The following is a 26,171-nucleotide window of genomic DNA, read 5'->3' as shown; positions in this document are numbered from 1 at the left end:
GGGGAGCGGGGGGTGCGGGAGGCAGGGGGAGAGGGGCCAAGAGAAAAGAAAAGTCTTTCAACCTGGCCTTTCCACACCCCCAGCCCCAAATTCACAGCTCCTGTCAGATGCAATCTCCGTTAGCCCTGACGCTCACGCACTACTAACCATCGCGGCGGCCGGAGCGGGGGGAAAGGGCCCCCGGTGACAAAGAGGACCCGACCCAACTACACCCGCCGCTAATTGCTCCCGCTCACCCCCCCTGCCCTCCCCAGCCCCCTGCCCCTGCCCGGGCATCGCTGCCGGCTCCCCCAGCCCCACACACGCCTTAGGGCTCTGCTCCAAAGTGCGCCGGGGGCTCGCTCCCGACCTCCGGAAGGGCCGGTGGGTCCCCGGACCTGCCATCTGCCGCGGCCAGGGGATGGACGCGGCCCCAGCCCCATCCTCCTCCAGCCCCGGCCACAAAACGTTGCCAGGGGTATTCCCTTCTCTGCAGAAGTGATCGAGGCTGATTTTGGACAAATTGGTCGCCTGCCCGGTGATGGTCACCTTGGCATCGGGGACGGGGCGTGCAGCAAGTGACGCTCATCCCCGCTCACCGCCCGAGGGGCTTTGCACATCCCCTACCCCAAATTACAGACCCGGGGTCTGTAATGAATCCAGCCCTGACGGCAACTTTGAGCTCAAAATCCCACTCAGCCCCGGCCATCCCCGGCACCGGAGCCGTGGCGGTGACCCATCCTCCGGGCACGGCAAGATCCACCCGGACGCATCGAGCCGAGAGCCAGCATCGCCCGGCGGCTTCATCCCGCACCGGGCGGCGAGCGCGGCCAAGCCGGGGCCGTCCTGGGACTTTTCCGACAGTCCCTAAGTGACCGCTTTCCCCCTCCGCAACCTGCCCATTGTGCCATGTGTCACTTTGTGCCGCGCTGTCAAACCCACCGGCCTGTCCCAGCCGGTGAAAAGCCCGGCGGGGGGTCACACTCTATGCCACTAATTAGGGCCCGGCAGGCGAGGGTTCCCATACACACCTGCACGTCATGTGAGGAAAGGCAAAGAATGGCAGCAACCAGCCGAGCGTGAACCAAACAAGCCAACCCAAGGAAAAAAAAAAAACCACAAAAAAACAAAAAAAAACCCATTGCTGGGCTTGCTGTCGCATTTTCTATCAGACAAAACAGGGCCGGAGGGGGGCGAACGGCGAGGAGCGGGGCTGCCGGACCCCGGCCCCGGGCGGGTGATGCAGGCACCGGCTGGGCCGAGGGCTTTTGAGAGGCTGAGGGGAGGAGATGGCCCCAAGAGGAAAAAGAAGTGATGGAGAGCGGGGCCGCGGGGCCGGGGCATCCCGCCGCGCCATGGGGCAGAGGGTCCCACCCCGGCGGGATGGACCGTGGGGTGCTGGGGATGCTGCTGCCGGGGTGGGAGGACGGACGGCTCCCGCGGCCGGGGGCTGCGGCACGGGGAACAGACACAACCGGCCTGCCCAGGCTCGCAAGTCCGGGCGTGCAATGGCTGCAGCCCCCAGGAGCCCGGCAGCCCCTTCGCCAGCCCCACGAGCCCATGGTGGCCGCCATCTCCTGTAGTCACAGCAAGGACGACAGCCCAGCTCTGCTTCCGAGCGGTCTGGCAGCTCCATCGCAGAGGGCAAGGGGCTCCCGGCATCTTCTCCACGTCGTCCGCGACCCTCCCGTCTGCGGCACCAGGATGCCACCGCGGCAACGCCGGGGAGGGCACGAGGTGCCGGCAGAGCCGGTTAGTTATGAGATGGGAAAAGGGCCAGGGGAGCAGCAAGCTCTCCATCACCAGCGACCTCCCTCTGCCGAGGGACAGGCGGCCCGTGTGTGTATATACATGAAAAAAATCCCATTTCGTTTAGGAAATGGGCTTAAGGGGCTCGCGCCTTCCGCAGGCTCCTCCGTCTGCGGGGCCAGGCTATGTCCCCTGCGCGGTGCCTCTCCGTGACGCCACCGTCCCCTCCTTTCCCGGTCCCCGCCGTGCAGCCCCGGGCTCTGCCGCGGCCGACGGGGCTCCTGGGAACCCTTCACAAGGCTCTCGGAGAGCTAAATTTGGACTCCTCCACCGAGGCTCTGCCGAGCCGTGACTCAGACGAGCGATCTCAGGTCTGAAACCGAATTCAAGTTGCAGGGCAAGGCAGGGAATGTTAAGGGCAGAGAAACCAAAAAGACCGGACAATTTAACGCTCCTCCATCCTGCGACTCGGTGCTGAGCCCCGCGAGCCCCTCGCTCCTCCCCGGAGGCTGCGGGGTCCCGGGCTGAGGGCAGAGCCCGATGCAGCCCCCCGAGGCTCAGCACCCAGCTGCAGCCCCAAAAGGAGAGGCTTGTCAGGGTGCCCAGGGCTGGGGGATCTCCCTGGTTCCTCTCCTCCTTGCTTCCTGTGTCCCCAGCGGGCGACGCCACGTCCCAAACCCCACCGGCCACAGCTCCCACGGGCACCGTCCCCTGCCTGGGGCCAGCCCAGAGTCCTGGCAAGGAGACGAGCGTCTCGGCTAATGGGGCTGGTCGGGACGCAGCAGCGGAGAAGCTGAGACGTGTCCCACCAAAATCCCCTTCCCGGGCTGCGATCGCACGGCACAACCGTTGTGTCACCGGGCTTGCTGACAGCTATCTCCTGCTTTCTCCATCCATCCCTCCCTCCATCCTCCCATCCATCCTCCCATCCTCTCATCCATCCATCCCTCCATCCATCCCTCTACCCATCCATCCCTCCATCCATCCATCCCTCCATCCATCCCTCCCTCCATCCTCCATCCATCCTCCCATCCTCTCATCCATCCATCCCTCCATCCATCCACCCATCCATCCACCCCTCCATCCATCCTCCTATCCATCCTCCCATCCCTCCATCCATCCCTCCATCCACCCATCCATCCCTCCATCCCTCCACCCATCCATCCCTCCATCCACCCATCCATCCCTCCAGCCACCCATCCATCCCTCCATCCACCCATCCATCCCATCCATCCCTCCATCCTCCCACCCACCCCCTTGCAGCCCAGCCCTCGAGCCGCCCGCAGGCCGTGCCTGCTGATTTCAAAGCACGCCGTGGGGCCGTGCCGGGCTGTGGGGCAGAGCGTGGGGCACCCCACTCTGCGCAAGCAGCCCCGAGCCCACGTGCGGGCAGCGGCATTGTTCGCCGGGTTGTTTTTCCTAAAGACGGGTCAAGCCAAAGGCCAGGAGGTGAGAAGTGCTTCTTCCGCTCGCTTGTGCTAATGGATTTGCAGCACTGGGAAGCAGCTGCTAATTCCTCTCCCGCCTCTCAGGAGAGCCGGCCCCAGCAGAGGGGTGCAGGCAGCGCTCTGCCTGCTCCTGCCAGCCAGCCCTGCCTGCCCACGGCCCTCCTCGGCTCCCCGCTTCCCCCCAGCTCCAGGTGCTGGGCTGGGGGTCGGGGTGCTGGGCTGTAGCTGGGGATCATGTAGGTGCTCCTGTGCCCAGTGCAACGCTGGGACCCCACGCTGGGACCCCACGCTGGGACCCCACGCTGCCAGGGCCCCGGGCACCCCATGCAGCTGGGCACCCAGCCGTGGGGCTGGGGAGAGGCTGTGGCATCGCCGTGGGGCAGGCGGGGTGGGGAGCAGGGGCAGTGCCCGGCTCAGCCTGGCGTCCCGGGCGATACCCACCGCGGGCAGACGCCCGTCCCACCCAGACCTGCCACGCTGCGCCCACGTGGCGTGGCACCGTCCCGGCGCCCAGCTGCCCTCAGACCCCCGTCCTGGGGGTCTCCATATACCTCGCCCCCCCGAGGCAGACCCCTCCAAATGTCACCCCCAGGTACACTCCCCAGCTCTCCCACATTGCCGGGGTCCCTCTTCCTGGCCCCCACCCTCACCTTCACCACGCAGCACATTTTCGGGGCTCCCTCCCGCTCTGGGACCCACCTCGCCCACCCCTCCAGCTCCCCCCAGCGCGCGGGGCTGCAGAGCGTCGGCTTGTACAGACACCTCTCCCCGCTCTCTCCGACATACGCTGGTGACAGGACACCCGGGGCAGGACTTTGTCCCAGCCTGGATGTGGCTGCTGGGGGTTTGGCTTTGCAGAGCCAGCCTGGCAAAGCTGGCACTGCCCCTACAGCTCCTGGGGCCAAGCGATGGGGGGGGGGGGAGGCGCAAAACACGGCTTCCCCTAAAAGCAGAGTACTTGGCGGATAGAAGAAACTTGAAAACGGGCATTTTTGCCTTGAAAAATCAAGAAAAGGGCAGGAGCCACACGCCGGGATGGCTGTGGGTGGGGATGGGTCCAGCTGAGAGCTCCAGGGAGGGGAAAGCCCACCGAGACCCCAGGGAGCCCGGGGAGGACAAGCCCCCACCCTGCGGGTGCCAGCGGGGCCTGCGGTGCCAGCCCTCGGTCCCTGCCTCGTCCCCTCCCGGCTGGGGCTGCGAGGCTGCGCAGAGGCTCGTGGGGGGCTGCTCCGGGGGGCACCCCTCGAGACCCGGGTCCTCCGGGCAGGCAACGGGAGCGGCCGCTCTCCCAGCCCAGCAAACCGTCTCCCATGGGTGCACGGAGGAGCGAGAGTCTGTGCCGGCAGGATCCAGCCAGCGAGCTCCACCGGGAGGGCAGGATCTGGCTCCGATGCGCCGAAAAAGAGCCTTGGGTCCCTGCGGCCCCCTCGCTGCCACCCAGGGCCCCTCCTCGGGCCAAGGGCTGGCTCTCACCCAGCGTGAACCGGGGAGAAGTCACCCACGGGTGGCTGCTCCCTGCTGCGTGTTGACAGCAAACACAAGCGGGCGGCCGGGCAGAGCTGGTCGCGCTCGGCCGCGCCGGGAGGGTGCAGCCGGGACCGTGCCAACCCAAAGCCACCCGGCTCAGGGTGAGGGAGGGGACAGCAAAGCTCCCTCCGGGCCGTCCCGACGCGGGAGCGAAGGCACAGAGGTCACAGCAAACGACCTTGGTGTCTCGGAGCCGGGGTGCTGGGAGCGGGTGGGGGGGTCACAGCCCACCCCGAGACGTGGGGCTGGTGTGATGCCAGGCTCCCCGAGGCCGGGGTGGGATGGGGGTGCAGCCCAGGGTGCGGGGGGGGCTGAGGGTGCCGGCGTGGAGCCGGCAGCCTGGTGCTGCCCGTAGGTCCCAGGGGCTGCTGCGAGCAGGGGGCACAGGGGCGGACGGAGCTGCCAGCACCCATGGGTGCAGCACAGGGGTGACCCGCACGCCGCAGCACACGGTCCTGGCAGTACGGACGCACAGACATCCTCCTGATGGACGCGGCCGTCCTCACAGGCTCCAGCACACGAGCGTGCCGGGAGAGGCCACGGGAAACACCGCGTTCGGCAAACACCTCCCCGGCGAGTCCCCCGTCCCCGTCCCCGTCCCCCCGGGACGCAGCACACGGTGCCTCCCCGCACGGCTGCGCGCCCAGGCCGCGTCCCCAGCCCCCCACCCGCACGGTGACCCCAGGGACTCCGTGGAAGGGCCCACGCCTGGGCGCGGGAGCCCTGCGCCCTTTCGGGCCCGGGGAGAGGGTCACGCTGGGGGGGGGGACACCCCGAGAGGACTCGGAGCAGCGGCACGGGCGGGGGGTGCCTCCTTAGCGCGTCTCAAGGGAGGACGGGGCTGTCAAGGCGATTTGGCCCCCCACTGCGCGGGCCCCATCGCCTGGGGGGGCACCCGGGACACCCCAGCACCGCCGCGGCGTCGGCCGCACCCCACGGCCCGCGGGGGGCCGGGACCCCTTGCCCGGCCCCTGCAGCTGCAGCCCCCAGGAGGGGGTGACGGCCCCCAGCCCCACGACAGCCCCTGGGCCCCCCCCGGGACCCACACGGCCCCCGCGCTGCCTCCAAGGGGGAACCCCGGCCTGCACGCAGGGGGGCCAGGGGGATGGCGGGCCACCAGAGCCCCGATCCCTGCTGCCCCGGTGCCACCCCCGGCCCCGCCGCCCCGGCCTGCCCCGGTGCCACCCCCGGCCCCGCCGCCCCGGCCTGTCCCGGTGCCACCCCCGGCCCCGCCGCCCCGGCCTGCCCCGGTGCCACCCCCGGCCCCGCCCGGCCCGCACTCACTCAGCCGGGGGCTGCTGCTGTAGTCGCGGCCGAGGGCCAGGCCGTGCTCCCGGGCGGCCGCCATGGCGGGGCTGGGCGCGGGCGGCAGCCCCGGGCTTTGTAGCCCCGGCCCGGCCCCAGCCGGTCCCGGCCCGTCGGGGCCGCCCCGTGTGCGCCGTGACCGCGGGAGGGAGCGGCGGGAGCCGCCCCCGGGCCCTCGGCGGGGCGGGGGGGGGAGGCTAAGGTGGGGTGGGATGGGGTGGGATGGGGTGGGGATGGGGAAGGGATAGGGATTGGGACTGGGATTGGGATTGGGATGGGATTGAGGTGGGATAGGCATAGGGATGGGATGGGATGGGATGGGATGGGGGGGGATGGGATGGGATGGGATGGGATGGGGAAGGGATAAGGATTGGGACTGGGACTGGGATTGGGATTGGGGTGGGATAGGGATAGGGATAGGGATAGGGATAGGGATAGGGATGGGATGGGATGGGATGGGGATGGGATGGGGATGGGATAGGGATTGGGACTGGGACTGGGATAGGGATTGGGATTGGGATTGGGATGAGATTGGGGTAGGGATAGGGATAGGGATAGGGATAGGGATGGGATTGGGGTGGGATGGGATTGGGGTGGGATGGGATGGGATGGGATGGGGATGGGGTGGGGTGGGGTGGGATGGGATGGGGAAGGGATAGGGATTGGGACTGGGATTGGGATGGGATTGGGGTGGGATAGGGATAGGGATGGGATGGGATGGGGATGGGGATGGGATGGGATGGGATGGGATGGGGATGGGATGGGGATGGGATAGGGATTGGGACTGGGATTGGGATTGGGATGAGATTGGGGTGGGATAGGGATAGGGATGGGATGGGATGGGGATGGGATGGGATTGGGGTGGGATGGGATGGGGAAGGGATAGGGATTGGGATTGGGATTGGATTGGGGTGGGATAGGGATAGGGATGGGGTAGAGATGGATAGGGATAGTGATAGGGATAAGGGTAGGGATGGGGTGAAATTAGGATGGGACAAGTTTGGGGAGCTGTGGGGACAGGGCTGGGGTAAAGGTGGCGTTTGGGGCAGCGTTAGTGGAGGGGCAGGGTGGGGATATGTTGGGGGGGCTGGGGTAAGGGTGGGGTTACGGGTACGGGCGGGGTCTGCACCCCCCACCCGCTGCAGGCTCTGGGTGCCGGTGCAGAGGCAGAGCAGGGCTGGGATCAGGCGCGGGGGCTCGTGGCGGGTGTGATGGGCGGTGGTACGGCACCTGGGACGGGGGCCTGGGCCCAGGGCGGCCCTGTGCCTGCCGGGGCGGGGGGGTGTCGGACGGGGGGCAGGGGGTGCTGCTGTGCGGGCGGGGGGTGTAGTGGAGGTATCTCTAAGGGTGCATGCACGGAGGGGGCTCTGACGATGCACGGAGGCCGGGAAGAGCAGGCGACGATGGGCTTCCCAATACCTCCCTGCAAAGCCACCTGCTAAAGGTTGCTGCTACGGGGAGAGCCGCGGTGGAGAGCGGCTCAGCCGCAGCTCCCGAAGGCGATGGAGGAGGAGGAGGAGGCAGGCAGGAGGCAGGACGTAACTTTTATTAACTATTAGAAACCACATTATGCGTTTAAGTTTTACATCCAGTACTTTTTTCTTTTTTTTTTTTTTTTTTTTTTTTTTCTTCCCAATTGTACGAGTCCGGAGGAGCTGCTGGAGGCGAGCAGAGCCGAGCCGGCTTCCCTGCGGGACCTCCCTAACCCCCCCGGGACGGCTTCACTGGGGATGTTTGCTTTGGGAGAAGAAACTTTGGAGAAGCAGCAGCTTTGGATCAGATTTGGGGCCTTTGTGAAAGCAGCATTTGGGTTTAATTTTGCGGAAAGGGCTTGCCATTTCATTGCAGGGCAGCCCGTGGCCTCCCTGCCTCGCTTTCCACTTCTCCCTCTGAGCAGCGGGAGGAGGATGCAGGAGCCCCGCAAGGATGCCCCAAGCTGGGCAAACACACCGGGGACCCCCCGAAACTCCCAGGCTTTGGGGGCTCTTTTGAAAACACAATTGGACCTTGCTTTCTCTGAAATGCCCCCAAAGCTCCTCCACCTGTGAAGGTGCAAGGGGAGGTCACCTCGCCATCAAACCAGACCAAGGTTCCTCCCAGTGAGCCCAGGGTGGGAGGAACGGGGGTCCGATAACCTCGGGAAATTCCCACAGTTCAGCCACTCCGGGGGAAAAGAGGGAAAACCAAAGCAAAACAAGTCCCGGGGGAGGTCTGCGGGCAGGACCCCTCCGTATCGGCACAGCCGGGTGGGCACGGCTTCCCCGCTGCCCGCTCTGCCCGCCTCGGCTCGCTGTCTTTAAATACCACATTTGCAGACCGGGGAAGGATGAAGAACGGCAATATAAATATAAATTAAGTGACGAGGGGAAGGGAGAAGGTCATTGTCCTGTCCAAAATCCCAAACCTCAGTCAAACACGTCATCAGGGGGTCGGGGTTTGAGCACCCCAGGGGGATCCGGCAAATCCCACATTTGGGGAGCGGTACGGAGGTGTTGGCAGCGAGCTGTGGTCTGAGCCGGGCCGGGAGAGGGGAGCTCGTCCCCGTGAACCAAACTCTGTCCCTGCTTTCTGCATCCCCGGGCAAACCCTGCCTCAGTTTCCCCACCTGCGGCCGGGGGATGCCGACCCCTCCTGAGCTCCGCAGAGCAGCGCGAGACCTAAGGGCTCGCTCCCATAAAGTGCTCCAGACGTGAGGTGAACAATAAATACTATTTCATAGAAACGCTTGATTTAAAGGAAAAATAAAAATCACCGAAACCTTTTCATAAAATCATTTATTTTAAATATTTCCCTGCAAAATCCTGGCACTACGTGGGCTAGCGGCTGTGTCCCCCTTAGGGACCGGGCCCTACAGAGCAGCGGCCTGGGCGGGGGGCTGCCGCCCACGCAGCGATGCTCGGCCCGGGCCAGGCTGGGTCGTAATTATCGTTATTACACATCAAACCGCAGCGGGAGGGCGCAGGAGCCTCTCGGTTTGGGGGTGTGCGGGGGCGACGAGCCCCACGGCAGCTCCTGGGCGCTGGGAGGGGGCTCAGGGTGTCAGCTCCTCCTGCCACAGCGACGTCCCTGCAGGGTGTCCTGCCAGGGCTGTGCCAGCAGAGCATCCTGGCAGGGCGATGCCACCGCAGAGCATCCTGCCAAGGGGATGCCACCGCAGGGTACCCTGCTGAGGAGATGCCACTGCAGAGCATCCTGGCAGGGCGATGCCACCGCAGAGCATCTTGCCAAGGAGATGCCACCACAGAGCATCTTGCCAAGGCGATGCCACCGCAGGGTACCCTGCCAAGGGGATGCCACCGCAGAGCTTCTTGCCAAGGCGATGCCACCACAGGGCACCCTGCCAAGGGGATGCCACCGCAGAGCATCCTGGCAAAGAGATGCAACTGCAGAGCATCTTCCCAAGGAGATGCCACCACAAGGTACCCTGCCAAGGAGATGCCACCGCAGGGCATCCTGCCAAGGAGATGCAACTGCAGAGCATCCTGGCAAGGAGATGCCACCGCAGGGTACCCTGCTGAGGAGATGCCACCGCAGGGCATCCTGCCAAGGGGATGCCACCACAGAACATCTTGCCAAGGTGATGCCACCGCAGGGTACCCTGCTGAGGAGATGCCACCACAGAGCATCCTGGCAAGTAGATGCAACCGCAGAGCATCTTCCCAAGGAGATGCCACCGCAGGGTACCCTGCTGAGGAGATGCCACTGCAGAGCATCTTGCCAAGGAGATGCCACCGCAGGGTACCCTGCCAAGGAGATGCCACCACAGAGCATCTTGCCAAGGAGATGCCACCACAAGGTACCCTGCCAAGGGGATGCCACCGCAGAGCATCCTGGCAAGGCAATGCCACTGCAGAGCATCTTGCCAAGGAGATGCCACCACAGAGCTTCTTGCCAAGGCGATGCCACCGCAGGGCACCCTGCCAAGGGGATGCCACCGCAGAGCATCCTGCCAAGGAGGTGCTCACACCACAGAAGGGCCAGACTCTGCCCAGCGTAGACCTCCCTCAGCAGATGCCAGGGCGGCCATGCTGCCCCTTTCCCCAAGGGCCACCTCATGCAATGCCCCTCTCATTTTTGCCTCCAAGCCCACCATCAACCCTAGGGAGCTTGTTCCCCCCACAACGTCCCCAGGCCATGCCCTGCCTAAGAACAACCCTGGCACCGCGCCCCTGAGGCCAAATCCTGCCCCGCGGGAAGCCATCGTCACCCTCCGGGATCAGGGTGCCGAGGTGGGAAGAGCAGCTGAGGCTCAGGGCATGGCCCTGCCTTCGCAGGCAGCGGGTGCTCAGCACCTCTCAGGGCTGGACCCTGGTTGTGCCCGGCGATGGGAGCAAGGCGGGGGGTGCTGCTAGGCCAGCGCGCAGGACGGGGCTCGCTGCAGTGCCAGCGCTGAGCACCCAGCACCCCAGGATGGGGATGGGGGTGCGTGGGGCTCCCACTGATGGCAAAGAGCCCCCGTGGCCCGACCCGACCCAGAGGGACCGATCCCAGCGTCACAACTGCCCACACGTCCGCATCCCCCCCTGGGTGGGGTTTCCCTGGTGGGGGGCAGACACCGGCCTGGCCCCGGCTCACCACAAACCCCCCCGGGAGGTCGGAGGCTCCTCCAGCATCCCCGGGGGGTTGCCGGGGTGGGACGGCACCAAAACGGGGTCCGGGACGGTGGTTTGGCTCCGCACGAGCAGGCGCGGAGGAGCCTGGGGATGTTTTGTGAGTCAGGGCGGCCGCTTGCTCCTGAGCACGGGGACCACTGGTGCGGGGGGCTGGAGACATCGCCAGCACCATCAGTGCCCCCCAGACCTCCCCACCTCCCCTGGCCCCGGGCCGGGGGTCCGGGAGGACGAGCGTCCCATGGAGGCAGTGCTCCCCGCCGGCAGAGGGGACCTGGACCCCACGGCCACCGGGACGCTCCGAGACAACCTCAGCCAGAACACAAAGCCCTTTGCAGGTGGGGAAACTGAGGCCCGACACTTGCCCGAGGACACCATGGCCAGGCAGGGACAGAGCCCGGCGCTGCCCTGCGCTCTCCCTTTCAGGGTGCCCTCCCGCTCCCCGGGGCTTCGGCGGTGACGCCAGCACCGCGGGCCCCGGGGTGACAGTCCAGAGGGACCGGGGCTCTGCGGTCCCACCCGTAAGAGGCACCGAAAGACCACGGGGCATCAGCAACCCCCCAACATCCCCCCCTGGAGCTGCTCCTCTCCCAGCCCGCACAGCGAGACCACAGCATCGTCTTCCAGACCCTGAACGGGCGATACCTGGAGGGGGGACGTGGCCCTGGCAGATCCAGCGGTGTCTGCGAGGGACGGGACAGCGCCGGTGACGCAGGGACCCCCCCGAGACGTGACCGGGTTCAGCATCAGCCCTAGGGAGAGCAGTCACAAGGTGTCATCCACGGCTGCATCGGTGCGTCTGGGGCGGGGGCCAGGCGCGCACGCTCGCACGCGTGTGCGCACACTCGCACGCACACCCCGACGGGCGGTAAAACCGTCTTCCACATCCCACTTGCCAAATCAAACCCCGGTGCGGGGCGCGGGGTGCGTGGGGACCGCGGGGACGGGGAGGAGGGAGACTTTTTGACACTCATTTTGATTTAAGGGCTTGGCTTCTTGCTGGGTATAGAATTGTCTTTCCTTTCCAGGCGCGTGTAAGGCTCAAAAGCAGAAGTGCCCAGTCCGTAAGCACCCGGGAGGTCGTGCAGGCTGCCCAGGAGCGGCCCCCCAAAACACAGCGGGGCGGCCGGCAGCCTGGGCGAGGAGGAAGAGGAGGAGGAGGAGGCGAGAGAAGGGACCTGCAGGCTGAAGGCTCCCGGCCCCGGGGGGCTGCTTCCACCGCCGAGCCCGGGGGAGGTGGCTCCCGGGGTGGCCAAGCTGGATCCGTCGCCCGTAGGACTGCCGATGGGGTTGGAGGTGGGAGAGAGGAGGCTGGGGGGGGCCGGGACGGAGAGGAGCCGGCCTTGCTCCAGCAGCCGGAGGATGTTGCAGGTGGCGAAGGACTCGGAGGTGGCGGTGGAACGTTTCTCAGAGTCCCTGCTCTGGTCCTTCTTCTGCTTGGTGCGTCGGTTCTGGAACCAGACCTTGACCTGGGGGAGGGAGCGGGGGGGACGGGGCAGGGGGACAGAAAGGCACGGACGGACGGAAAGAGAGCGCGGGGGGGCCGGGGAAAGAGAGGCGAGAACCAGGAGAGAGTGAGAGATACGAGAGAGAAAGAGACGTATTAAAATAAACACCCAAGCGAGATCCACCCCCCGCCACAGGGACTGCGGAGAAGTCGCTCCCGCCTGCCGCTTCCAGGGAAATGGCGAATTCCTGCAGGTGCCAGGAGGGAGCGGGACAGGAGCCCGGGGATGGGAGCCCAGGGACCAGAGCCTGGGGACGAGAGCCCGGGATTGGGAGCCCGGGGATGGGAGCCTGGGGACAGGAGCCCGGAGCCCGGAGCCCGGGGCTGAGCCACCCCGCCGCTGCCCGGCTCTGCCCTGGCTCTCCCGGGGGAGCTGAGCTACGGGATGTGCTGGGTTCTCCTCTGTCATGGTCATCGAACCCAAGTTTGTGTCCCCACCTGCAAACCCTTCCCTCGCCGGACCAAGACACGAGGCAGGGTGGAGGGTCCCTGGCCTTGCTACGGTGCAGGGGAACCACGTTAGGGGACAGGATGGCTTCCGGTGGCCCTGGATCGCTGGCCACAGACCCGCTTCTGTGCCCAAACCCAGCTGGGGACGTCCCCACCCCACCTGCCTCTGGCCGAAGTAAGGAGCGAGCCCGGGCTGAGGCCCCGTGGGACCCCCCTGCCCCAAAACTGCACCTGACTCACCCGGCTGGGACGTGGACCCGGTCCCCAGCCCACGGCTCCGGTCCCCCTGCGGCTGCCCCCGCACCCCCTAACCTCTCCCCGGGGAGGGCAGCCCCCCGCTTCTGTCCCTCCCTGGCAGAGCAGAGGGGTAGGAGAGGCAGAGAGAGAGACAGAGAGAGGCATGAGGGACAGACAGACGGACGGAGATGGAGGTGAGGGAAGGAGACGGATGGGAAGACACTCGGATTAGAGCGTGGCGGACGGGAACGGACGAGTCGGGCGCCGGCCGGGACCCCGGGAGTAAACCCCAGCACACCGGCACAGGCTTCGTCCCCGTCTGCTCCGGGGCCAGCGGGTCTCGAACTCATCCAAGTCCCCAGAAACTCACTGGGGCCAGGACAGTCGCTCACTGACACAGCCCTCGCGCGTCCTCCGGCACAATAGACGCACAGTACAGAGCTAATGGAGCGTGGGGGCGGAGGAGGTCTCAGCCCCCCGGCCCCTTTCCAGGGACATAATAGTGGAGCCGACGTCTGGGCGAAGCCGGCCGGAGGCTGGGGATGCTCGGGGAGGAGCGACGGGAGGTGCTCCCGCGGGATGGGGGGACACCAGGACCACGGGGCTGAGCTAACATCCCCCAGCCGAAACCTCCTGGGACGCCGGGCCGCTGCCAGCCCACGTCCTACCCCCCCTTACCCGCAGGGTCCCACGTGGAAGCTCTTGAGGACGGTCCCTGCCCACGCACGCCTCGGCCCCGCAAAGGGACCCCGGATCCCTCATTGCCACCGGGACTGCTGGGCCCACGTCACAGCCCAGCCGGGTCCCCAGGGCTGACGTCCCCTCCCCACCGTCCCCGTCGGTCCCTCCGTGCCGGCAAGCGGGACGGGTTTGGGCAGGGCTGAGTGCTCCCACGGTCCCGCTTCCCGGGGCACGGCGACCTGACACAGAATTAGCAGCCCACCAGCTCTTCTGGCGGGGACCCCCTCCAGCCGCCGAATTCTGGGGAGCACAGAGCCCCCCCAGCAGCGGCGGCGGGGCCGAATGGGACTCCCGCAGCCCCGCAACCCCGCGTCGTTATCGACGTCTTAACGAAAGTCTGGCGTAAGTCCATACAGAAACGCACAGCCCCAGCGCTCTCCGCTCAAAGCATCCCTCAAGCAACCAGCTCCGGAAGGGCAAGACCTCAAAAAAAACCCCGTCAGCGTGGTTCTGTCCTTGAGGATGGGCATGAAGCGCCCAGGAGCTGCCCACAAGCCGCACTGCCCAAGCCCAGCTGGGTGTTCAGCGGGAGGTGGCAGTGGGCTCCTCGTCTCCTTGGCAGGGAGCACCCACCCTTCCCACACCCAACACCACCGCCCACGGATCGGGCCCAGCATCTCCTGGCCCTTCCTGGGTGCAGCAGCCCAGTCCCGGCCTCGCCTCGCTGTGCCGGGGAGGACGGAGATGGAGGGATGTGTGGGAGGCCATCCTCTCGGCCGAGGACCATCTCCGTCCCCGAGCCCCAAACCAGGGTGCTCCAGAGCCCCGCTGCCACGAGCCCAACCCGAACCCTGCTTCCTTCAGCCCGGCACCCGTCTGAGCCCGCTGCCCGCCGCCGCTCCGGGGCTGGGAACCCACCGCCAGCTTCCCCCCCCGCTTCCCAGCTCACACGGATTGCAGTGCAAAGGGAAACTGAGGCACAGACAGCCCCTGCAAAGCTCTCTGCACCGCAAAGCTCTCGGAATCACAGCTCCTAACACGGCAGGAGGAGGCTGCAGGGCATTGAATCACAGAATCACAGAATGGTTTGGGGTGGAAGGGACCACTAAAGGTCATCCAGCCCAACCCTCCTGCAATGGCCAGGGACATCTGCCACTCAATCAGGTTGCTCAGAGCCCCATCCAACCTCACCTTGAATGTTTCCAGGGATGGGGCATCCACAGCCTCTCTGGGCAACCTGGGCCAGTGTTTCACCACCCTCAGCATAAAAAATTTCTTCTTTATATCTAGTCTGACTTCCCGCTGAGCAGCACTAGCCAGGGCAGGGTGTCGGTCGATCGGTTACCACTCTTACTCACGTTGGAGCAAGCAACCTGAGCGGAGGCACAGCCCCGTCACCGCGCGTCAGAGAAGGGCAAGCAGAGAGGTCAGAGCATCCTGCAGAAGGAAGGGCCAAGCCCCAAGGGGTGAGGCTCCAGCATCGCAGCCGGTGCAGCCAAGGGGAGTCGGGGGTTTTCCTAACACAAGGACTAGGAGGCACCAGGTGTGGTCGCCAGGTAGCGGCTGGAAACGTGAGCAAGGCAGGAGGCAGAGCCTCTTTGGGCAGCACAGACGGTGTTAGTCCCTGCCGCAGGGTGCCCTGGAAGCCAAAATGCAAGTGGGCTGAAGAAGAGACTCGAAAAACCCCCGGGAGAACAGAGCCATTGAGATTTAACATGCTGATCGGGGTACCTCCTCGTGGTGAGCGCTCCCTAAGATGCTGGAAAGACACGGCAAGGACGGGACCACTTTACACCCCACCTACTCTTTTCTCTACTCCTCCACCACTGGCCACCAGTAGAGACAGGTTCCTCAGCCCTGGTGTCCCCTAAGGTCAGCTCTTACGTTCTGGTGGTCTTCTACAGGTTTTGAAAAACCAAGACAGCTCAATAAAAGCAAAGGGCCCTTGCCAGGGTCTCCAGAGTCTGTTCGATTCCCCCTCCACCTCTGGCTTCCCGTGGGACCTCATTTTTCCCGGGTGTTTTGGCTTTCGTTCTGTGCTGGATCCGGGCTCCTGCCTCTCCTGGGAGCTCTTGGTCAGCTGGGGAGGAACTTTCCAGGGGCAGCAGTCATCTGCTTGGGTGTGACACTGAACACCAACAACCAACAGCAATACGATGGGCGACTCCAATAAATAGATCGATATAAATTGACGCGCATGAATTTCTGGTGCTGAAACCCAGTTCCACACCACTGGGGACGTGAGGGGAAACGCTAAAGGACAGGAGGGAGAAAGGGTGGAGGTGACACCGGTCTCAAATGTCCCGACATGGGGTTCAGCTGGGGAAGGGTGGCAACATGGTCCTCAGGGGAAGAGGACCCATTGGGTTCCTCCTTCCCGTCCCAGCACCTCCTCGCTCCCAGCCTGGATATCCTCTGCTCTCACTCCTTCGCTAAGGCTGGCTGATGCCCTCGGTGATGATCGCACCTCCATTTATAGGTATAGAGAGAAGCTTTCTGCAGCCCTTCCTGCCTTCGGATCCTCTTGCAGGAGGTTCTCCCATCCTCGACCCACCTCTGCGGTTCCTCTCTGCGCCCATCACCCTTGAACACCGTGACCCAAGCTGAACGTGCTATGCTAAATAAGGTTTCCTCATGCCTCGTAGACTGAGACGAGCTCTTCCCCATCTGCACTGGTGACATATCAGATGAGCAGGATCGCATTTGCCTTCATGGCTAAAGTTCACATAAAGCTTGTCATTAATTAGGAGATCTGTCCTTTTCATCCTCCATTATGATCAAGCCCTGAGTTCCTATCACTGGAGATGTAAACAAGCTCAGCCAGACGCAGCCCTTGACAAGTCCCTGAGTAATTTCCCTCCAGCCTTGATCCTTCGTCTTTCAGCAATATCCTCCACCACCTCCCCTCCACTACAGCTTCTCCTCCACGCTGCGATGAGTTCTCTACTCATCGTTCGCTCCGGTTTCATTCACAACTCCCCACCAGCCACCACAGCGAGCGCTTTGCCAAAGTCTGCTTTGATGAGGTTGGCTTCATTTCCGTCTCTAAAAAAAGCGGCTTTCTTCCTCAGCCAAGTTACTGGGTGAACTGGTGCGCGGCTGCGATGTGGCGATGAGACCCTTCCCATCTGGCCTGGAGGAAAGGCAGGGAGGACCACGCCGGCACATCCCTGGTGGGCACCACATCTCCAGCATCTATGGAGGAGGTAACATAGCCCCGTGGGTGATGTTTTATTTCTCAGTTACCGACCCGGTGAGCTACGGTAATAACCGAAGGGCTCTGGGAGGAAACCAGCCACCTCCAGCTCTCCTGCCAGACTGGAGGGGGGAAGAAGAAAGCGAGACCAAGGACACCCTTTCCCTAGGAATGGAGAGAAAGGCCAGTTCACGGATGTGTCACTCTGGGGGACATCTGGCTGGGGAGGGCAAGGGGGGATTCCTCCCTCTGCTCCGAAGGAACCCCAGGAAGAGGCCACAGCTCCCGGCGGCTGCAAGTCCCTCGCCTGGGGCTGTGGGATCCAGGACCACGCAGTTAGGTCAAGCCTGGGTGCAGACAAATAGACAACAGCATGCATTTGGATGCGACGGAAGAGCAGGACGTGACAGGTCATGCGTTCACCAGAGAAGGAAGGTGACTCTCAGAGGACGGGGAGGAGGCAAGCCGTATAGAGGAGATGTCTCTGAACGCCCTAGGAGACACGGCATGCAAGCAACAGCATGACGCTGAAGGCGTGAGGACAAGCACGACCTGCAGATTTATAAATCCCTGAGTGTTTGGAGAAGGAGTCCTGGCGCTGGACATTCCACCAATTACTGTGAGCAGGTCTAGCGTCCACCTTTCCGTAAGGTAAGTGACTGGCTGGAGGGATCTCAGGATAAAGCCCCTCGTGTTTCTGGATCTGGAAATTCTGCTTTGCTCGGTCTCTGCAGCAGGAGAGAGACCGGCAAGAGCAGGGGACTTCTTGCCAGAGCAGGCAGAGGTAGGACGTGATCCCTGGGCTGAAGCAAGGCAGGCTCGAATGGCAGAGACACTGGGCGGACCACGCGGAGGACTGCCCGTGGAGCACGGTTCCCGGGGCAGGAGCGTGCTCACCATCGCACTGAGCTGCCTGGTTAGCGCGGGAGGTTTTACTAAGAGAAATGCCCGGGATCAACTAGAGTGAGGAGGAAAGTCCTACGAGCTGATCAGAACGGTCCACCTGCCTTTCGAGCCCATTAGAGCGTGGAGGCATGTGACTTCTCTAGGTCCCGCCGCATGAAGATCAAGCAGGAGAATCACAGAATCACAGAATCGTAGGGGTTGGAAAAGACCTTGAAGATCATCGAGTCCAACCGTAAACCTAACACTGCCAAGACCACCACTAGACCACGTCCCTAAGCCAAATCTCCGCCCTAGGCTGGATGTTTCCATAAAAAATTCAGGGCAGAGATCTCAGTCTCTCCACCGGAATAGCCCCCAGCCACGTGTGCCCTCACCAGGGAGGGACAAGGGAGCCGCAGCTCTCTCACCACAACCGCCCACCTTGACTTGCAGGTTTTGGGTCACGCGTGACAGATGTGGTCACGTCATCATGCGTTCCCCCCTCTGACAACACTACGAAAGTATCGAGCCCTGAGAGCGGTGGTGCTTGGCCAGCGTGAGGTGGCTTGATGCTAAGCACAGCAACATGGTCGCTCTGGAGGAGAGACGGTTTCCACAGCAGAGACTCTAACCAGAGGGGAAAAAAGCATCGTCCTTCCTAGAAGACTTATCCAGGTCTAAGCCTCTCATGTTGTAGATACAAGACAAGGTCTGAAGGCTCCCAGCCGGGACACGGGCATGCAGTTCCCACCTCTGACACCAACCAAATGGGATGCCAGCACCTCTCACCCCTGTTTTCTGCCCAACCCTGCATGGAAACGTGCTGCTTAGGGACAGCAACGTTTCTGCTTCGGTGCCCGAGTATTGAGGATGATGGGTCCCCACCTCGGACCTGTAGGTTCTGCCAGAGCCCCAACTGCAATAACAACCAGCAGAAAGGGAAGGAGATAACCCCAGACCCGTCCAGTCTGTCCAAGACTGGCAAAGTCACCCAAAGCCTTCAGGACTCACTACAACAGTCCTCAGCATACAATGAACCACCACCACCATCTCCCTGACCCACCCATAGCTGCAGGTCCCCGATACCCTTTTCCTGTCCCCCCTGCAAGATTTTCTTTCCACCCACTCTTTTCACCCCATCAGAAGCTGAAGCTACCTACTCCTTGGAGCAAGGTCAACCCTCTTCTTGCCGGTGGAGAGGCTGGACGTGGTGTCCAACTAGCAATGACCAAAAGTATGAGACCTCAACAGCATACTGGGCGGAAAAGCAGTTTGGAAGGTTGAAATCTGCTGCCTGATTATTTCAGGAGACGCTTCCTAGCGCGTGGTGTGAAAACCAGCCGGTATCCATCCCCAGTCACCTTCCCCATGGCACTACGGAGCCTCTCACCCCGTCCTCCTCTCCCCTTCTCCTTGCGTGTCCTGCTGTCACCCAGCAGCACAGGAGAGGGCTCGACCCTCCGAGGACCTCGGGTTGTAAGTTCATCCATCACAGGCTACGTGACTCCCATCACATTCCCATTTTCAGGGAATAAAGGAAAAAGAAACCACAACAAACAAACCCCCAACTGCCGGGAGAAGGGAGCTGGCAGCGCGGTGCAGCAGCTCTGGAGCAGGGACGTAAAGGCTGAATAGATTTCTTTTTCCCTTCTTCCCAAAAAGAGCTTTCCCCCGGCGCGTCCCCGCACGCTCCTCGCACGAGAGCAGCACCAAAGCTAACGCTGCCCAAACACCGAGCGAGCCCTCCAAGGAGAAGGGCAAGGAAAGTGCAGAAACAGCGCTGATCGCTGCCGGGAAAGCAATATTGCAATTCCCTCCGCTCCCAAGCAGCTTTCACTGCAGTGAGAGTGTCCACAGGGCCACCGGCCAGCTTGGAAACCGCACGCCTGGGAGCGGGAAGCGGAGCCCGGTGGGAGGCCCCCGCATCCCCCCCGGCCGAGCCGCCTCCGGGTCCTGCGTCTGTCTGACTCGGGCAGCCAGGGGCTTCTTTTCTTTTCTTTTCTTTTATTGATTTTATTTTATTTATTTTAATTTTTTAATTTATTTTATTTCATTTTAATTTCTTTATTTTATTTTATTTATTTTTTAAATTTAATTTAATTTTATTTTTATTTTATTTTATTTTAATTTTTTATTTTATTTTATTCTATCCTATCCTATTCTATCCTATCCCATCCTATCCTATCCCATCCTATTCTATCCTATCCTATTCTATCCTATTCTATTATTTATTTTTATTTCTATTTTTTTAAATTTTATTTATTTTATATTGTTTTATTTTATTTTAAATGCGCACACCCCCCTAGTGCCTGCTATGCAACTGAATGAGCTCCTGAGGGTCACGGAGACGTACCCACGGACTTCTCCATCCCCTGGGGTTTCCTCTGCGGGTGGTTCCCCTCCCCTGAGCAACGATTCCTCCTCCAGGAACCGGCTCCAGGAGCCCCCCGAGACCCCCACCCTGCAGCCCAGCCTCTCCCCGTCCCTCCCCACACGCCATGGAGAGCCATGGCCGCTCCCCGCCCGGGAGGAAAGCAGGAGAGCTTCCGTGTCGCCTGCTCCCCTCGCAAAAACGTCACCGAGCATCTGAACTTCTCGGGGCGCCGCTGCCGAGGCACCGTCTGTCCGTCTGCCTGCCTGCCGAGCAGCAGGACGGACACGCAGACACCGAGCCACCCTCTCCCTCCGCTCGAGACCTCTGCCAGCGCGCCCCGTCCTGCGCCGAGTGGTCTAAACCCACGCGGCATCTCCCCACCCGCCATGGCACCAGCTCTGGGCTGGCTCCCAGCGCCAGGCTGGGTGCGGCCGGTGGCACGCAGCACCCGCGCCACGGCGCAGCGGGAGCTCCCGGCTCTGCTCCGGGTCCCGGCAGCCCGGCTGAGCCCCGACGCGGCAGCGTCGGGAGCAGCCGTGGGGCAGCGCGTGCTGCGAGCGTGGCTTTTCCACGGCTGCCGGCAGCACGGTGGCACCGGGACTGAGCGCACGAGGGGTTTGGTCCCCGGTGCCCTGTGCCACGAACTTGAGGAGCGCCTGAGCCCGGGCTTCGCCTCCACCAGCCCCTTCTCCGGCAGCTGAGATGCTGGGAGCGGGGATGCTGCTCCGATCCCTGCCCTCCATCTACCACCTCCGACCTACAAAACAAATTATTTCCAAGCGGTTAATCGTGACGGAGACCCCCCGCCGGCAGGCCGAGCTCCCCGCGCGCTCCGGGGAGGGAAAGGCGCAGGCCGGGAGCCCATCGCCCCACGGCGCTCGGTGATCGGGGATCTGCCGAGGGCTTCACTCCGGCGACGGCCCCGCACTGCCCCGCTCCGCTCCTCCATCCCAGCACGCTGCCCAAAGCGCTCCCCTCCTCGCTCCGGTCCCCGCAGAGCAGGATGGGGCCACGCAAGCCAGCCGGGGACCGGGCAGTGCCCTCCCCTCTCTTCGGCTAATTTTTTATATCATCCGGCGCCCAACCGATGAGTTTTGCCGGCTTGCGGCTCAGCAGCGGTGGGGCGTCGCTCCCGAGCGATATTTGTTTGCCGGTGGGAGCCCGAAGCCCCCGTCCCTGCCCGCCCTGGTCCCAGGCAGCGGGCACGTCACGCCTGTTCGTTAAACCCTGCTCGCGCCGGCGCACGCGCTCCGGCACGCCGGCGTCCCCCACTGCCCCCCAAAACGCCCGAGCCCCTCGGCCTTCCCTGCGCTCGGCAGCCAAACGGGATGGTCCTCGCCCTCCCCCGTGAGCATCACCCCGGACCCCGGCACCCGCGCGGGCACGGCTGGGGGGCACGTTATGTTTTTTTAATGGTGGTATTTTATTTGGCAGCCCTGCCCCGGGGCTGACCCCGCCGCTGTCACGCGTCCCATGCCGTGCGCACCTCCGGCACGCCAGCCATCCGGGACTATTCATAGCTGCCGGCCGAGGCCATTTTCCTCCCCAGGATTAGCTCCCCGCCGCCATCAGCTGACACCCGCCGCGGCACGGGGGGAAGGTGGGACCCCAGCCACCCTTCCTCCTCCTCCTCCTCTTCCTCCCACCATCCCGAGCGGGGCCGTGGGCTCACGGAGCCATCGAGGCCGGGGCAGGCGGAGGCTCGGCGCAGGCTCGGGCCCCCGGCGTTGCGTAAGCGGTGGGCTCGCTGCCCAAAGCTGCCTCGGCCAGAGGTTTCATAACGGCGCGGCGGCTGCGCAACCCGTCTGCTTCTCCCCGGCCACGGCGGGAACGGGAAGCCGGGGAGCCGGGAACAGGACTCATCCCTCGGCTTCTCCTCCAGCCCCTCTGCGCCCCGACAGTGCCTTGGGCCACCCCACTGGGCCACCCACCCCAAACCCTCTGCCACAGCCCAGGACAGACACACTCGGGGCCATGCTTCCAGCCGCACCGAGCTCCGCACGGCCAGGCAGCGTGCCGAGGGAACCGTCCCCGACCCGCTGGGACCCGGCTGTGCCCTCGACCGGGATCCCATCCCCAAAGCAGCCCATTGCCCCACCGCTGATCCAAACCTCCAGCCAGAAGCACGCCCTCAGCCCGCTTCCGCTCTGAAATTCAGGATATTTTCTGCTTCACAGCAGGGGAACCTCCCGGGTGCTCCCGCGCCCTTTGCAAATGGCAATGAGATGAAGGAGCAGGAAGGGACGATGCTGGGCTCTGCAGGCAGGTCTGGCGGGGGTGAAATGTCCTCCACCATCCAGCCTGGTGGCCCCAGGGCGAGATAACCCGGAGGGAGCATCCTCCAACACGCCAAAATCGGGTAGAGACAACCCCCCCATCTCCACGGAGGTGCCGGCGAAGGCTGACGGGTGATTTCCCCCATTTATTGGGGTTTCCGAAAGTGCTGCCTGGGATGGACGGGAGACACCGGCCGTATCTCCCCGGGAGGGACATTCTCCACACCGTCCCGGCCCCGGGGGTCCGAAACCCAGGGGGATTTGCCTAGGACGGGCTGCGGTGCGAGTGTGCGGGGTGGCGTCACCCACGGCAGAGCCCCCCTTGGTCTTTCGGCCATTGGCACCCGGTTTGGGCGGCTGCGGGGCCGGGTGGGACAGCAGGGCTGTCCCTGCGGTCACGTCCCCTCCCACGACACCAGGATCCAGCGGAGAATATCCACGCGGATGTGGTGTTTCCTCCTGTTTTCCACGCACGGAGCAAACCAGTGTGGTTTTCTCCCAGGGGAAAACAAAATATAACCGGGGAGGTGGGAGCACCCGGCCGGAGGGCACGGGCGGGCGGTGGGACCCCGGGCAGTGGCCGGGGTTTGGGCCATCGCGTTTGGGATTCCTGCCCCAGCATCAGAGCCGAGTCCAAAACCGTCACCAAAACTGATTTCCATCGGAAACTGTCATTTTTAGGAAATAATTTCCCTTAAATTAGATCCACTTGGAGTATGCTGAGAAAGCCTTGGCGATCGCTCTGGAAACGCCCAGCCCTCTCGTGACATTTAGAATCGAAATTTTCAACCACAAGTTCTGAAATTGTTTTTCATTTTCGATTGAAAATGCGTAATGATAACAATCTCAGTTAACTATTTCTCATTTGCCTACATCAGCCATTTTGCCTAGTGCCAGCTGAGCCTGGGAACGGCAGAGGTACCCCGGTATTTTGGGTTATCTCCTCATTCGTCGCAGGAGCAGCTGTCCTGTAGAAGAGCCCTATTTCAGAGGGTCCCCTTGTCCCCCCCTGCGGAGAGCTGCTCTTTCGAAATGTTCAATCCCCCACCAAGAAGCCGGTCCTCATCCCCCAAACCCGCTTCCCCAGCTCCCCAACGTGCTTTGGGAAACAAAATGCCAAAAAAAGAGGAATTTTTGAGGAACCCGAGGGGCTGGGGTCGGGCAGGCGGCGGCGGCGGCCGGGCTGTGCCAGCCTGGTCCTGCCACTGCTTGGCACCTGGTTATAACACAGATTTATTGCCACCAGCCCCGCCGGCTGCAGGGTAAACCCCACCACGTGCCCCCGCTGCGGGGAGGGGACGGGATTAGCTCGTCCACATGAGCAGGTTTACTCCACGAGCGTGCTCCCACACGGGCTGGCATGTGGGAAGGGGACCCAGAAGCTACTGGAGATGGCCGGCTTCTTCCAAGGTGACCCTGGGCATCTCAAGGGCCACCTCCTGCAAGGGGACCCAGGAGCCCCCTCCCTTCCAGGCCAGTGGGAGCCGGATACCTTCAGCATCCGGATCCAACCTGGGAGTCATTAAATATGGGTTCCCCCAGGCTGACACCCCCATCCCGCTGTCCCCATGTCCCCTGAGCCAGCCCCGGAGCACTCCAGGTCCCTCGAGGAGGTGGGTCAGACCCGCTCTGGCAGAGAAGTGCTCCAGGAGAACAGGGCACCTTTCCGCTGCGTTGGTTTGTTCGGCCTCTCCGGAGGAAGCTCCACTGGCCAGAAGCAGCGGCCCGGGAGGGGAGGACAGGAGCACCCGGCTGGGAGCAGCACCCCTCAAACCGGGCTGCGTCAGGATGGGGCACCCCAACCCACGGGAGAACGGTCAAGGGAGCACCCACGGCACCCACAGCAACGCTAGAGAAGGAGCTGGGCGGAGGCACCACGAACCACAGACGTTAGGGACTATTTCCCCGTGCACAGCAGAGCAGGGTGGGTGGGTGGAGGGATGGACGGACGGACGGAAGCCTCCTCAGAAAAGAACATACTTGGCTACGACAGCTATATTTTCTGCATGGTCTAGAAAAGGGATTTCCAACAAAGCTTCCCCCTGAGGACTACAGAGACTCTGAGGAGACTCTCGGACCGGAGTCCCCATCCTACCTGCCTCTTGTGCCCACAGCTCCCATCACCAAGCTCTGGATGACCCTCGCCTCCCCCAGCCCACGGCTTTCCTGCACTTCTCCCCCTGAGAGGGCAACTTGTGCTGGCACCGACCGTCGTCTCGTTGTTCTCTCCCTGCCTGATAGTTGTTAATGACTTGAGGTGCGATTAATTTTTAACCGTATCATCTTAATTGCCAGGCTATAAATAGACCTTCCCCCCCCCCCTTCTCTGGCTCAGCTGCTTTCTCCCATCTTTTGCTCCACATCGGGGGGATCGCAGCCCTGAAAGCCCTCTGCTGCGAGTACCCTCCCCACGCTGGGGGTATCGGGCCATCGGTAGCGGTGACGGTGCTGTAGGAGCCCAGCCTCTGCCAAGGACGGCCCAGGAGTTTGTCCCAAGGAAGGTCTGCCTGTGATGGAGCCCATCACAGCGAGGGGAACATCCATGGGGGGGTCCCACGGATTTTCCAGCAGCCGGGCAGGCAAGAAGCACGATGCCAAGACCTCCCTCCACTCTGTGCCCCACCATCCCTCTACAAAAGGTCTTCAGATGCTGCACCGGAGCCAAGGAACCCAAAAGCTCACCGATATCTTCCAGGCGGTGCAGGGGTCCAAGAGCTGCCAGCAGCGCTCCTGGGCACGGGCTCCTCGTCCGAGGACACCCCTGTCCCCCAAAGCTCCTGCCTTTGGGAGGGGACAAGCTACCTCTCGGCAGAGGGACAAGGCTTGGAGCTGTGTGGAGAACATCGGCTCCAACCAGCCCTGTCCTGACCCCCTGGGTACCCCAGCCCTCAGAAGGGGCCCTTGTTCGACGCGTCACTTCTCTGTCCTCGCTCTAATGAGGGCAAGAAGAGCTGGCAAATACACCAGGTCGCTTGAACCTGCGCCTGACATTGAACTCCTGACCCAGAAAGCAAAGCCTCCTGGCCCAGGCAAATCCCCTCGGCCAGCCCATCCCGGCTCTCCTCCTGCCGGGGGATTTGTGGGCATTATCCTCCCTCCGCCATCCCCCCGTGGTCCTTCTGCCTCGCGGCCTCCTCTCCGCCTTGCGTGGTCTATCCCTTAGTGACACTAAGAAGGGGCACTTTGCCCCTCAAGCCTTGGGATGCGTTGCCTGGAGAAAGCCCGATGCGGGGATACCGGCTACGCTCTGCTCGGAGCACGGGGCCGGATTCTGGCTGGGCTTGGGCAGCCGTGCCAGGGACGTGGGAGCTCACCTGGGACGCAGCAGCCGGCCGGCACGTCCGCATCTCCAAGCTGCTGCTCGACAAGTGAATACTCTACAAGTTAAACAAACTCGTTTAACACTGGCCACGGCCATGGATTAATCAGAAAAAAACCCACAAATGGCATTAGGATGGAGCCCGAGCAGCTCCCGGCGAGGCAGAACAGGCACATGGCTCCCTGGAGGGAGGAGGCGAATTCCCTGGGCTGGAGAGAGCCGGGGCAGATGGAAGCACCCTCCTCACCCTCGCCTGAGCGTGGGTGGCTCCGAAATTCCCCCCGTGTCCCTTCAGGCCGGCAGACCTGGCCCAGCCCTGCAGCCGGGCACGGGGACAAGGTGCGGGGCTGGCTCCGGAGGGACGGCGAGGTGGCCCGGGGCACAGCGGGGTGCTGGCGGGCGGCTCTGCGAGCAGCGCGGGGAGGGCAAGCTCATCCGCGGCGGCTGCCCGTGGCCACCGGCTTCTGCTGCTCTGGGCCGGGGAGCGCCGGTGGCAAGCACGGCTCTGAGCCTCCCCCCGGCACGGAGAAAGGCTGTCCTGCTTCTCCCTGCCTTAGCCTGGGTGAGACCCCGCTGTGCTGGGGGACCCCCCCCTCTCCTGGGGGACCCCCCCCTCCCCTGGGGGACC

At 63.4% G+C, this 26,171-nt stretch overlaps 1 protein-coding gene across 6 annotated transcripts in view; it reads right to left on the bottom strand.

Moving 5' to 3' along the window:
• Positions 1-26,171, bottom strand: part of ATP6V1B1 (ATPase H+ transporting V1 subunit B1) — a 53,695-nt gene that overhangs the window by 18,449 nt on the left and 9,075 nt on the right. Inside the window, exon 1 of one of the 6 annotated variants that reach the window (XM_072861838.1) lies at positions 5,988-6,118. The exons of the other annotated variants lie outside the window; for them this stretch is intronic. Within the exon in view, the coding sequence (XP_072717939.1) occupies positions 5,988-6,051 (64 nt within the window). The 5' untranslated portion in view covers positions 6,052-6,118. Of the gene's footprint in view, positions 1-5,987; positions 6,119-26,171 lie in introns of those variants that run through there. 6 annotated transcript variants of the gene reach the window in all.

The sequence above is a fragment of the Ciconia boyciana genome, chromosome 5 (genome assembly GCF_034638445.1).
Source record: "Ciconia boyciana chromosome 5, ASM3463844v1, whole genome shotgun sequence".
Taxonomy (NCBI): Eukaryota; Metazoa; Chordata; class Aves; order Ciconiiformes; family Ciconiidae; genus Ciconia; species Ciconia boyciana.
This window is presented reverse-complemented; position numbering and strand designations above follow the sequence as displayed.